At 42.7% G+C, this 13,524-nt stretch overlaps 1 protein-coding gene and 1 long non-coding RNA gene across 2 annotated transcripts in view; one reads left to right on the top strand and one right to left on the bottom strand.

The window, feature by feature from the left end:
- LOC132369991 (uncharacterized) overlaps positions 1-13,524 on the bottom strand; it is a 103,095-nt gene that overhangs the window by 61,077 nt on the left and 28,494 nt on the right. The window lies entirely within an intron of this gene.
- Positions 11,498-12,450, top strand: LOC132369989 (olfactory receptor 5P56-like). The gene is given in 2 exon segments (XM_059929717.1): positions 11,498-11,575; positions 11,578-12,450. Coding segments are annotated over 2 exon segments (951 nt in total).

Raw genomic sequence — 13,524 nt, 5'->3', positions numbered from 1 at the left:
TAAATCAGTAACAGAAATACAGGGAGAATCAAGAGGAAAGAGACAAATTTAGGAAATGATTCAAGCAGGGTGAAAGAATTACACTACCTGAATCCTGTGTTACAAGGTGTGTGTGTGTGTGTGTGTGTGTGTGTGTGTGTGTGTGTGTATCTCCATCTCTCACCCTGTCTCTCTCTCTCTCTCTGCCACATCAGTTTTCCTGCTGACATATGGTCATGAGAACATTGAGTTGAGGGTAAACAAAGGGTGTCAGAGGACAGAAGGTGCCTGGAGCCAACAGGTGTCCCATCAGAAAAACACAGGGGCAAGTAAGCCTCGCCCGTAGTTCTAGCTCCCCAGTGACTTGCTAAGCAACGGTGCCTTTTATCTCCATGTCCTGGGCAGAAAACAAGTGGGACCAAAAATGGGCATCACCCAACGGTGCCAATTTAAAAGTTCATGCATATTGAGTGTTTTGTGAAACTGCCTCATTGCTTCATAAATATGCATTGCTTCTTGGTCCCTTCATGCCTTCCTATAAATATTCATCACACACATTCTCTACTTCCTTTCTTGCAAGCTCCTTGGTTCTATCCTTACTTTCTCTTACTTCCTGTGGTAGAATTATTCTTAAATAATACAAACATGCATTGCAGGTCCCTCTGTCAGAAGGATGTCCAACCTGAGCCTCAAGATAGAGAAAGTCAAGAGCTGTCGCATCTCAGGGCCACTCGGGCCTGACTCAGATACCTAGGGCTAAATAGAAAGAAACAGGAACTGAAGCCAGGTGGGATATCTCAGGTCACAGGAGACAGATTCAGAAGCAGCAGCTGCAAGAAAAAAAGGCTGGCCACACAGGAAACACCCAGGCCTGTGATAATGACAGGGCTAAGTTGGGACAAGAAGTCAGTATCACTGGAGCACTCCAGGAGGTGACAGTCACAAAGAAGGAAGTGTGAACGAGGTGTCCTGAAGCTGTGAGATGTGGTACTGAGCCAGAGGTGGAAGAAAAATGCAGAGAAATGCAGGCAGAGAGAACCCAGGACAACAAGTGACATTGGGGGGGCCAGGGTGCAGACACCCATTTGGGATTCAGCAACAGGCTGCAGGTTCTATGACAAATAGAATCCCAGTCCTGCGAACACAATTCTGGAGGGAAAGGAGTAGGGATCCTGTTTTCAGAATCTGCTGCCAGGTCATATACTAAGCTAGCCTTAAAAATGCATTCCAATATACATTAGGTGCGGACAAATACTGTTTGATTCCACTTATACAAGGTACCTAGAATAGTCAAATTCATAGAGTCAGAAAGTACATTGGTGGATGCCAGGGGCCAGGGGGTGGGGATGGGAATGGGGAGGGGGAATGGGGCGTTAGTGGTTAATGGGGACAGAGTCTCAGTTTAGGAAGGTGAAAAATTCAGGAGATGGATGATGGTGAGAGTTGCACAAAAATGTGACCGTACTTAGTTCCACTGAACTGTATAGTTAAACATGGTTAAAATAGTATGGTTTATATTATGTGACTTTTACCAGAATAAAAAAAAATTTTAATAAAAATTAAAAAATAAAGCAGAGTCCTCTCCATAACTTGGCCTATGGTCCATTGAATGGCAGGTGGGTGACATCCTCCAGGTACCAGGGCCACCTGAAATTACAGAATAACTTCGTGGGATAGAGGCCTGAGGAAAGAGGGAAATAAGTATTCATTGAGTGTTGACTCTGTGCTAAGCTGTCGTGAGCCTTTTATCTAACAGAGCTCATTTAAATGTCACAGAAATTCTACGAGGGAAATCATGCTGCTCTCCCCGCTTGTGGATGGGGAAACTGAGGCACTGAGAAGCTGAGTGATTCTTGAGCCAATAGGAAAGGATGATTCCAAACGCGAAAGGTCAGAGGCAGTGAGTAAAGGATGAGAGGGTGGGTCTTGTCACTGATGATTCCATCCTGAAGGTCTTTCTAACCCTCCCTGGATTGTATGCTGAGGCCTCTGGACCTTTGACAGATTGATTGTTGCTATGGTTAAGAGCAGGGGCTGGCAAACTTTTTCTGTAAAGGTCCAGATAGTAAATATTTTAGGCTTTGTGGGCTGTGTGATGTCTGTTGCCAACTCTGCAACTCTGTCATTGTAACAGGAAAGCAGCCATAGACAATATGTAAATGAATGGGTTTAGCTGTGTTGGCTGTGTTCCAATAAAACTTTATTTACGAAAAAGAAAGAATCTGCTGCTAAGTAGCTGTACAGGAATGTTATCAAGGACAGTGGGGCTGTGGCACAGAGTATGATGTTGAATTTGCTTATGCCTCTCCTGAAAAACATTTTGGATTATTTCTCTAAACTAGACCAGTAATATCAAGTCATTCCAAGATGACTGAACTCCTAGAGGCTGGGAGCTGTGGAGGAAGCAAAGATCAAATACTGGAAGAGCCTGGCTTTGGTCCTGACTATGCCACTTACCAGCTATGACCTTGGGCTAGTCATATCACTTCCCTGAGCCTCTGTTTTTCCCTTCCATAGTATGTGGACAATAATGTTTGCTTTTCAGACCTCTGAGGATTTGTACGGAGACAAAATGAAGTGACATACATGCAAGCTATTGCTAAATTATACCAATGGTAGTTATTAATATTACCAGTGATTTGCTGTGGGATCAGAAAAAAAATTAGTGAGCCTTATTGGGTCTCAGATTTGTCTTATGAGAAAGAGGAAAAGATCACTAACAACCTCTCTGTTGTTTATGAGAGAAAAAAATAATTGCCTCAAACCCCTAGGAAGATGGTGTTGTATGAGTGCTCTCTGATGAATTTGTGCAGTGCTCTCTCTCTGGAGTCTCACACTCAATAAACTTAAGGCAGATGCCCTCAGGGAAGAGATTTGGTAAATGAAGAGGGCCAACCCTGTGCCAGGAGCCCCAGAGGTTCCCAGACCTCATGCACCAAAAGGATCTCCATCTCCAGGTATCATTCTCTGTGTGTCCTCGACTACCAATCATTGGTTTCCTGTTCAGCCCCTGGGACAATCTAAAATGAGGCAATTCTCGTAAATTGATACAGCCACTATGGAGAACATATGGAGGTTCCTCAAGAAACCAAAAATAGAACTACCATATGACCCAGCAATCTCACTACTGGGCATATACCCAGAGAAAACTATAATTCGAAAAGAGTCATGTACCACAATGTTCATTGCAGCTCTGTTTACAATAGCCAGGACATGGAAGCAACTTAAGTGTCCATCGACAGATGAATGGAAAAAGTTGATGTGGCACATATACAATGGAATGTTACTCAGCCATAAAAGGAAACGAAATTGAATTATTTGTAGTGAGGTGGATGGACCTAGAGACTGTCATATACAGTGAAGTAAGTCAGAAAGAGAAAAACAAATACCGTACGCTAACACATATATATGGAATCTAAAAAAAAAAAAAAAAAGGTTCTGAAGAACCTAGGGGCAGGACAGGAATAAAAACACAGACATAGAGAATGGACTTGAGGACACGGAGAGGGGGAAGGGTAAGCTGGGACGAAGTAAGAGAGTGACATGGACTTATATACACTACCAAATGTAAAATAGAAAGCTAGTGGGAAGCAGCCGCATAGCACAGGGAGATCAGCTCGGTGCTTTGTGTCCATCTAGAGGGGTGGGATAGGGACAGTGGTAGGGAGATGCAAGAGGAAGGAGATATGGGGTTGTATGTATGTGTATAGCTGATTCACTCTGTTATACAGCAGAAACTAACACACCATTATAAAGCAATTATACTCCAATAAAGATGTTAAAAAAAAATAAAATAAAATAAGGCAATTCTCACAGGCCCAGGTGGAAAGACCAGGTAAGAGCTCATCCAGAAGGTTTCAGAGGAAGGAGAGATCCAAAGGTCCACCAGGACTGTCTGAGAACACCCACCCCTGGAGGTGGTTGGATGCAGCCAACAGCACAGGGAGGGAAAGTCACTCCCGGGGGTCTCTGGAAGCTGGATTCAGGGGGAGATTGTCCCTGCTTCTCCACAGGTCAGTGTGCTCACATATGACCTCCACCTCTTCTCCTGTGCTTCCCTTCTCCCTACTTACTCTCAAACCCCCATTTAGAACTAATAACAAGCACTGAATGCAGGTGTTCCTCGATTAACAATAAGGTTAATCCCAATGAACCCAGCGTAAATTGAAAATATCATTAGTTGAAAATGCATTTAATACACCCATCCTACTGAACATCATAGCTTAGCCCCGCCTTCCTTAAATGTACTCAGAACACTTACATTAGCCTACATTTGGGCAAAATCATCTAACACAAAGCCTATTTTATAATAAAGTGTTGAATAGCTCACGTATTGTATTGAACACTGTACTGAAAGTGAAAAACTGAATGGTTGTCTGGGTACAGAATGGTTGTAAGTGTATCGGTTGTTTTGTGATTGCTGCCACTGCCCAGAATCAGGAGAAAGTATCTTACAGCACATTACTAGCCTTGGAAAAGATCAAAATTCAAAACTCAAAGTATGGTTTCTGCTGAATGTGTATTGCTCTTGCATCATCATAAAGTTCAAAAATCTTAAGTCAAATAATCATAAGTCAGGGACCGTCAGTATTTACTCACTGCCAAACACGCTGGCAAGAGCTTCAAATGCATCATCGTATTTAATCCTCACAGCAACCCTAAGGGTAGGTACTGTTATCTCCACTTTGCAGAAGACAAAACTGAGTGAGGTTAAATCACTTGCCCAGGGTCACAAAACGAGTAAGGGCTGGCCCTGGGATTCAAATCCAGATCTGGCCAATCCTAAGGCCCATGTTCTTAACTGCTAGGCAATAATGCTTCCCAGAAACAAGCCACCAGCCCCAGGCTCCAGCAGTGGATTGAAGAAACCCTTCTGAAAGGCAATGAAAGGTTCACCTATTTGGTAGTGCATTTGCAATAGTTGGGGGTGGGTGCGGGGAGAATGGTGTAGAATCTCTCTGTCCCCCAGCTCTTCTAGGCCACTTAGATGTCCGCCATTACTCCGTGGAGCTGGCTTCTTGATGCCAGACGTTCAAAGTCTGCCTGTCCTCCTGGGTTCTAGGCCTCTGCACCCATATGTTGTCCTCTGACATCCCATCAGTGAAGCAACCCTTAGGCTTAGTTTTTAAGTTCAGTACTTCTCTTCCACTCACTTATATAAAAATGTTTTTTAAAAAAAAAAAAAGCTAGTTCAATCAACTGATAATTGCTGTTCTTTGGACACATATACAAACCAGGAAAATCCCATAAGGAAGACAGTGAATTTTCCTCCTGTGCAAGGTAAGAGACCCTCCCATGGCCAGGGTTCTCTCTAACATCTTTTCATCCAGGCTAGAAGGAGAATGTCTAGTTCTCAGGGGCTTTCCCCTTCAGCAAATCCTCTACCTTCATGACACTCCCCTCATCAACCCTCCCAAGTCACTTTCAGATGTTCCCACCAAATGTGTGGTTACTTTCTGAATCAGCCTCAACACAGAATCTTACAAATGGGGACCAGGACCCTCCTCACCTGCGTTGTTCTCCACCAGCATCCAACTCACGCAAGAGCTAGATCCATTCAGGTTGCTGGTCAGAGTGTCTCAAACCCTAACCAGAATAGGAATCAACTGTGAGTCTTGTTAAAATGCAGCTCTGACTCAGTAGGAGGGCTGGGAGGAGCCAGATTCTGCATTTCTAAGGAGCACCCTGTGATGCTACAGGTGTGCCATCTCTCTTTGGTAACCAGGTGCTAAAGATCAGTGACCACAGCTTGTGAACATCTGTCCCATCTGGCCAGGAGGGAAAAAAAAATGAAGCAAGAGAAAACCAGGCAGGGTCCCTTTGAGAACCACAAATTTTCTTCTCCCCCAAAAAGGAAACGTAGGAAAGTCCAGCAAGGCTGCGAGTTCTCTGCATGAAAACCAAGTCAGAGGCTGCACAGTAATATTTTTATTGGAGGTTTCCTGGCTCTAGATTCCAAATTGTTTTAACCCAAAGTTGCTTTAAGATAGGCGCTGTTGGTAACTGTAAAAGAGAAGCAGTAACTTAGATATCCCTCATTAGGAGACTTCTTAAAAGAGACATTCATAAAATATCTTTTGGGGGAAAAAATGGGCAGCATTTAATCACTGACATTGAAAGATCTCCAAAATATGTTGTTTAAAAAGAAAAACAAGATGCAAAACAATGTTTATAGTTTGCTACCATCTGTATCTTTTAAAAGAGAAAGGAGAGTATATATGTACACGTATTGCTCATGTAAGCAATGACTAACAACAGAAAAACACACAGGAAACTGGTAGCTTCTGAGGAAGAGAGGTGAGTGACTCGGGAATCAGAAGGGGCAGGATGGGAGGACTTATTTTCACTGTAGTCCCTTCTGAATTTTGTCCCATAGAAACACATTTCCATTCAAAAACAAAAACTAAAACTAAAATTCAAAGACAATCCCCTTGTTCTTATTTCTGTACCTCCATCCACCCAAAAATTCAATGAAATTGATTCACTCAACATTTTCATGTACCCTCTTGGTGAGTCCCCAGCTGAGTTAGTTCTCAGAACAAGGATCAGAGTAGCATTGCCTTGTGTCATTGCTGGGGAGACCGCGAAAGGTGTGTGCTCAGAGTCTGAATGCTCTGGGGGTCCTGATTTCCCTTGTGGAAACCAAGAGACCTGCCACTGAGGTCAAGAACTGACAGTCTGGACTTCCCTGGTAGCTCAGTGGTTAAGAATCCACCTGCCAATGCAGGCAACATAGGTTCGAGCCCTGGTCTGGGAGGATCCCACATGCCGCGGAGCAATAAGCCTGTGCACCACAACTACTGAAGCCCGCGTGCCTGGAGCCTGTGCTCCGCTACGAGAAAGCCCGTGCAGCACAACAACGAAGATGCAATGCAGCCAAAAATAAATTAAAAAAAGAAAAAAAAAAAAAGAACTGACAGTCGGAGTCCTCTGCAGGTGGCAGAAATTCTGCACACCTGGATCACCCTCGGAGGCTGGGTGAATGGTGAGAGTCTAGGATCCTCCTATAATTGGATGGCTGAGCTAGAATCTGTGACCAGAAACTTCAGGTGGGAGAACAATTACTTCCTTTAAAAAGTCTTCTTGGAAGGACCTCATACTATACTTAGGACATGTTCTGTTCTCCCGAGTTATTTCTGGTTTAGACATCTGATTTAGGCTGGCTGAACTATTGGGTGTCACTGTTCTTCTCTGGTTACCCTATATTATCTCTTGATTCTCATTAAGTAATTTCCCTAGCTTGTGTTATTTACTTTCTTTCCTGAGGCTATGATTCCCTACCCAATGAAGAGGGGATTATACCAGTTGCTCTCCCTATGGTCATCCAGCTTCAAGTATCAGTTCATCCATTTGGGACCTCAGGCAGGTTACTCACCTCTCAGATGAGGTCAGGATGGAGGGGAGCACCTAGCCTGGAGAATAGCACAGAGCAGAGGCTCAACAAATATTTGTTTCCTCCATCATAATATTTCTTCCTCCCTCCACCATCACCCAGGATTATTATAAGCACCTCATTCTTTTCAAAGCACCTCTGTTTTTACCATCTCTGAATCCCAAAAGCCCAGCCAAGACTTGTCCTTTGCACTTCGAAGATGAGTACATAGGACCCAGCTTTCTCCAAGTGACTTGCCAGTGTCACATCACCAAGTGTGGAACTGGAACCATAGCCCCATCGAGTAGCTCCCGGGAGAACTCCCTGAACACCACTCCTCAGAGAATTAGGTTCTCAGTCCTGTGGCTCCTTCTTGTTTCTCCCCATCAGTACATTCAAATCCACAAGTATTTCAGCTCCCACAATATGCTGTGTTACAGGCAACTTTTTTTAATGTCCAGATCTTTTGTACATGGAAAGGATTATCTAAAACCGTTTATTAATTGATTATATCTTAATCTGTAAATTTATTTTTTGTGGATTTGTGATCTTTACTGGTTGATAAGTCTAAAAAGTTGACCACCAACTGGAGTCACACAGTCTCCAAACATTGTGTGACTAAAATAAGCTGATACCTGAAACTCCTTGGTGGATTAACATCATAATAATAATAAACTTGAATGAGCATCTACATTGTCCTATGGTGAGAAATTGGCCTTACGGAATTGGGATGCTGAGATTCTCACTTTTTTTCCACTCTTTATTTTTCAAGTATTTTTCTATTGAGTTGTAAATTTGGAACTTAGTTTTTCTTAGGCCATTAAATGCAATTTCTAAATATAATAAATTTAATTATATATCTAGTAATGTTTGTTAAAATTTAAAACAATCGGGGCTTCCCTGATGGCGCAGTGGTTAAGAATTCTCCTGCCAATGCAGGGGACACGGGTTCGAGTCCTGGTCCGGGAAAATCCCACATGCTGCGGAGCAACTAAGCCCGTGCACCACAACTACTGAGTCTGTGCTCTAGAGCCCGCGAGCCACAACTACTGAGCCCACGCACCACAACTACCAAAGCCCGTGTGCCTAGAGCCCGTGCTCTGCAACAAGAGAAGCCACCACAATGAGAAGCAACCACACCACAACAAATAGCCCCGCTTGCTGCAACTAGAGAAAACCTGTGGTCAGCAACAAAGACCCAACACTGCCAAAGGTAAATAAATTAATTAATTTTTTAAAAAATTTAAAACAATCACACTTGATCTTTGGTTAATGCTTCCTTTGCCCAAAAATCTAACAGATTAAATTCCCCCAAATAACTTAAGTGCTGTTTTACAATCAAATTCTCTTAAATAATTCAAAGTAAAGTCACAAAAAAAAACCCTACAGGAGCAAATTCTCCTAAACATTTAAACACTATTTATAAAACATGATTAATTAAATGCTCTTAAACTTCTTAAACTACAATCACAAATTTAATGTATCTGATTTCCAAGCCCTTCAAGTGCCTTCATAAACATTTAAACAACTCCTGAAAATTACTAAATCAAAATGTTTATTTTTGACAAATCAAATGTTCTGCATTTTAGCAGAGCCTAATCAAACATAGATTTAGTTAATTCAGTTTAGCTAATCATTCTCCATATTTCAAGTCTAATTAAGTAGATACTCTTAATTGTTTCAAGCACCTTAAATAGTATGCAGATGCAATATGTATATATTCAAGTATGTATTCAAGTTCATATTAAATAGTATAATTGTTACATAAACTTGTCATCTTATAAATAGATCCTACACACAATTATCAATGCAGGGTGCAAAGCATACACCCCTCTGAAAAGATTCATCCTGATGCTCCCACAGCAACTGGAGTTACAAATGATCGTCCAAGATTCAAGATGAGGGTTGTGGAGTCAGTGATTTGGGCTAAGACTTCAAGACTGGAAGAGGGGAGCATGGGTCTTCCTCCCTCGAGTGTTCAGCACATCCTTCATGTTAACCAGCTCCTGTAGTCAGGTTCTGCTGCTATAACAAGGTACCGCAGGCCCCAGCTTCCAGTGGTATTGAGTTTCACAACCCAGTGCATCATCTTTCAATTCTACTCTTACCTAATTTTTTTTTTCAACATTTTAGTTTAAAAGAATTTAAACTTACAGAGGAGATATAAACATAGTACAGAGAGTTCCTGTCTACCCTTCATCCATCTTTCTCTACATGACCACAGTACAACTATTGAAAATAAGAAATTAAAATTGGCGCAATACTGTTAACTAAACTATAGGTTTTATTTAGATTTCATCAGTTTTTCCACTAATGTCCCTTTTTGTTGTTGTTCCAGTTGTTCCAGAGATCATAAACTAATCAGTCATGCGTATATAGCATGTTAGAAGAGAATCAGTCCTACGAGGAAAAAAAGATCAAACCGAGAAGAGGAATAGTGAGTGCTGGAGTAGGAGAGAGTTTCCTTTAAATAGGGTGCTTAGGGAGGGCTGCACAAGCAGGTGACATTTGAGCCACAGCTCAAAGGAGTAGAGAGAAGGAGCCATGTGGCAGCTAACTGAAGCAAAGCAAGGGTAGGGGCCGGTTAGCACAGAGGTCCTGAATCATGCCTGGCATGTCCTAAGAGGAGTAAGGAGAGACGTGTAGATAGAGCAGGGTTAGGTTAGGGTTAGAGGAGGAGAAGAGGACAGAGAGGTAAAGAGAGTATCAGAGTAGTGGCCACCCTAGCAGAGTGGGCTTTGAGGGCCATCGTGAGGGTTCTGACTTTCAGGTGTTAACAGAATCACCCTGGCTGCTCCTCATAAGAAAGAAACAAGACACCAGCTAAGACCAGTTGCAATAACCCAAGCAAGATAGTATGGTGCCTCTCAAAAAAGGGTGAGAAGTCAGTATACATTTTGAAGGTAGAGCTAAAATGATTTGCTGAGGGATTCAATGAGGGGGGGGGGGGGGGGAAGGTCAAAAATAGCTAGAAGGTTTTGGCCAAAACAACTGAAAGGATTGAGTTGACATTACCTGAGTGGGAAGACTTTCTTATCTAATTGATAATAAATTTATATTCATTCATTGACATGAGGCACTGTGATAGATATCAGGGCACAAATTATTGAGATATTAAGTAACTCTCCTCCTACTAGGAGTAAAAAAATGCAATAGGAAAGATGGATGGGCATTTTTTTAAATTTTTATTGGAGTATAGTTGATTTACAATATTGTGTTAGTTTCTGATGTACAGCAAAGTGAATCAGTTATACATATGTATATATATATATATCTCCATTCTTTTTTAGATTATTTTCCCATATAGATCATTGCAGAGTATTGAGTGGAGTTCCCTGTGCTATACTGTAGGTCCTTATTAATTATGTATTTTATGTATAGTAGTGTGTATATGTCAATCCCAATCTTGCAATTTATCCCTCCCTTTCCCTTTCCCCCCAGTAACCATAAGTTTGTTTTCTACATCTGTGACTCTATTTCTGTTTTGTAAGTAAGTTCATTTGTATCATTTTCTTTTAGATTCCACATATAAGCGATATCATATGGTATTTGTCCTTCTCTGACTTACTTCACTTGGTATGATAATCTCTAGGTCCATCCACGTTGCTACAAAGGCATTATTTCATTCTTTTTTATGGCTGAGTAATATTGGATGGGCTTTATGTTAAAATATGGTGCTATTAATTCAACTAAAGGAGTATCTGTGAAATTCAGGGGAGAGAGGAAGGGAACAGACCTCTAAGCTGGATTTGGAGAGACCCAAGGACACTCCAAGAAGAAAATGTTGAATTTATGAAGACATAGACATTTGCAATAACATTGTATGTTTGTAGAAGTAAGTTTTTCAGAATTGCTAGAGGGTAAACTGAGAGCAGGGTAGCATGGAGGTGTTTCAAAGAGAACATCTGGCAGGTTAAAGAATTTAGACATTCTCCTAAGAGAAACAGGGAACACTGAGCACACGAGCATGATCGTGACATCATGGGATTGCTGTGGGATTTGGAGAGCAATCTGCCACTCAGAGATAGATGTGACTTTTCATTTGTAGTAGATGTTAAAGGCTACCTCTTTGATGAGAGTGTATTGTTTCTCCATTCTTGTTTCTCCTCCTCTTCTTCATTGTCATTCGAGAAACACACCAGTTCAATGGCCTGGGGTCAGAATCACACCACAGTGAAGGGATTCATCCTGCTGGGCCTCACAAACAGGGCAGACCAAAAACAACTCAACTCCTCTCTGCCATCTTCCTGCTGATCTACTCTGTGACTCTGGTGGGCAACCTGGGCCCGATAGATGTGATCTACACCAGCGCCACCCTCCACACCCCCATGTACTTCCTCCTGAGTGTGCTTTCCTTTCTTGACATCTGCAGCGCCTCCGTGTTCACTCCCAGGCTGCTGATCAACTTCCTCACCACTGACCAGCCCATCTCCTTCGTGGGCTGTGTGGTCCAGATGGCCCTCATGATCCTCCATGGCACAGGGGAGTGTCTGCTTCTGGCCATGATGGCCTATGACCAATTCGTGGCCATCTGCCTCCCTCTCGTCTACCACACCATCATGTCCAAGCGTATGTGTGTCCGGCTGGTGGTGGTCACCTATGCTGCTGGGGTGTTCATTTCAGCTGTTCAGACAGGGAATGCCTTCATCTTGCCCTACTGTGGTCCCAACATCATTGATCACTACTTCTGTGACATCCCCCCCATGCTCCAACTGGCCTGCTCAGAGACAACCATGGCCAATGTCATCTTGCTCGTCTTTTCTGCCTTGGTCACTGTCCCCACAATCTCAGTCATCTTGGTCTCGAATGCCTACATCCTGGTCACAATCTGTAGGATGAGGTCCTTGGAGGCCCAGCGCAAGGCCTTCTCCACCTGTGCCTCCCACCTCACTGCCCTCTCCCTTTTCTATGGGTCTGTGTTCCTTGTATATGTCCAACCCAACCCTGAAACTGCCTCAGCCTGTAACAAGATCCTCTCTGTGTTCTATACCATTGTGATCCCCATTCTGAACCCACTGGTCTACAGCCTAAAGAATAAAGATGCCAAGGCCTCTGCACAAGTTAGGGTTCTTAACCTAAGCAGAAAAGTAATTTGTTAGAAAAGTATCTGGTAGCCCATAAGATAGAAGAGAAGCCTAGAGAACCCAGCCAGGGCAAGAACCAGGAGAGGCAAGGCACAGCTAAGAGCCCGCCACAAGTGTAGTCTGTGCAGGATAGCACCATAGGAAGCATCACCTTTGGGCATCATCCTCCATGGCTGCAGCTAGCACTGCTGCCCCAAGCTTTCAACACAACTCAGCGGCTGGACACAGCCACCTGCACTAGCCACCACACCTCCCTCTATAGCATCCAACTGTGTATCATCTCTAACTGATCCTAGACCTTCCCATCATTCCCTGAAGTTCAAGTCCTAAGCAGGAGCATTCACCTGTCTGGCAACGTAGCTATTCTACATCTCTTGATATATTAACTACATCCAGCATGGATATCTTACATCCACTGAGTTCCTACATCCACATTTCTGTTGTACAAAGCCCTGAGAGGTGGAAATAAGACCTCCTTTCACTTCAGAAGTGGGAGCTAGATTCTATATTCTTCCTGTCTTGAGAGTTCCCAAATATAGAAAGGATCATTGAATGCCAAACAGTGAAAATGACATATTTCAACAGGAGAAACCTTCCCTACAAGGCTCTACAGAGAATGTTGCCCTTCTGAATACATGATATTGGAGAAATAATCCATGTGGTGTTTGAGTATAGGAAGGAGATAGTAGTCACTTGACTTTGTGGGAGAGAATGGAGGCTCCAATTAGCCAGGGCCCAAAATGTGCTCTAAAGCAGTAATGAACTATTATTTCTATGTAAATGGCCAATTAAACAAAATTAAAGGCTGAAAGACCATACAACTTTCTTCAATCAAAATCAAATTACCTTTATGTTTTTAGACAAAACCCTACTTGTACTGTAACAGAAATCAGTCTTACTAATTTAAGAGTGGGGAAAAGGAGGTGGAATTTATTGTGAAACCCAGATGTCAACTGAAGTTCAGTATCTTTTGGGGATTCAAATAAAATTGGCTTGAATGCTGTTCCATGTGTGGTAGTGTCCCCACATCCCTGACAACCTGGGAATCCTAGGTAACAGGAGATGGGCTGTAAATGTGTTTTATGCTTT

The sequence above is a fragment of the Balaenoptera ricei genome, chromosome 8 (genome assembly GCF_028023285.1).
Source record: "Balaenoptera ricei isolate mBalRic1 chromosome 8, mBalRic1.hap2, whole genome shotgun sequence".
In the NCBI taxonomy this organism is placed as follows: domain Eukaryota; kingdom Metazoa; phylum Chordata; class Mammalia; order Artiodactyla; family Balaenopteridae; genus Balaenoptera; species Balaenoptera ricei.
The sequence above is the reverse complement of the archived record's forward strand: the minus strand, read 5'-3'. Positions and strand labels throughout refer to the sequence as shown.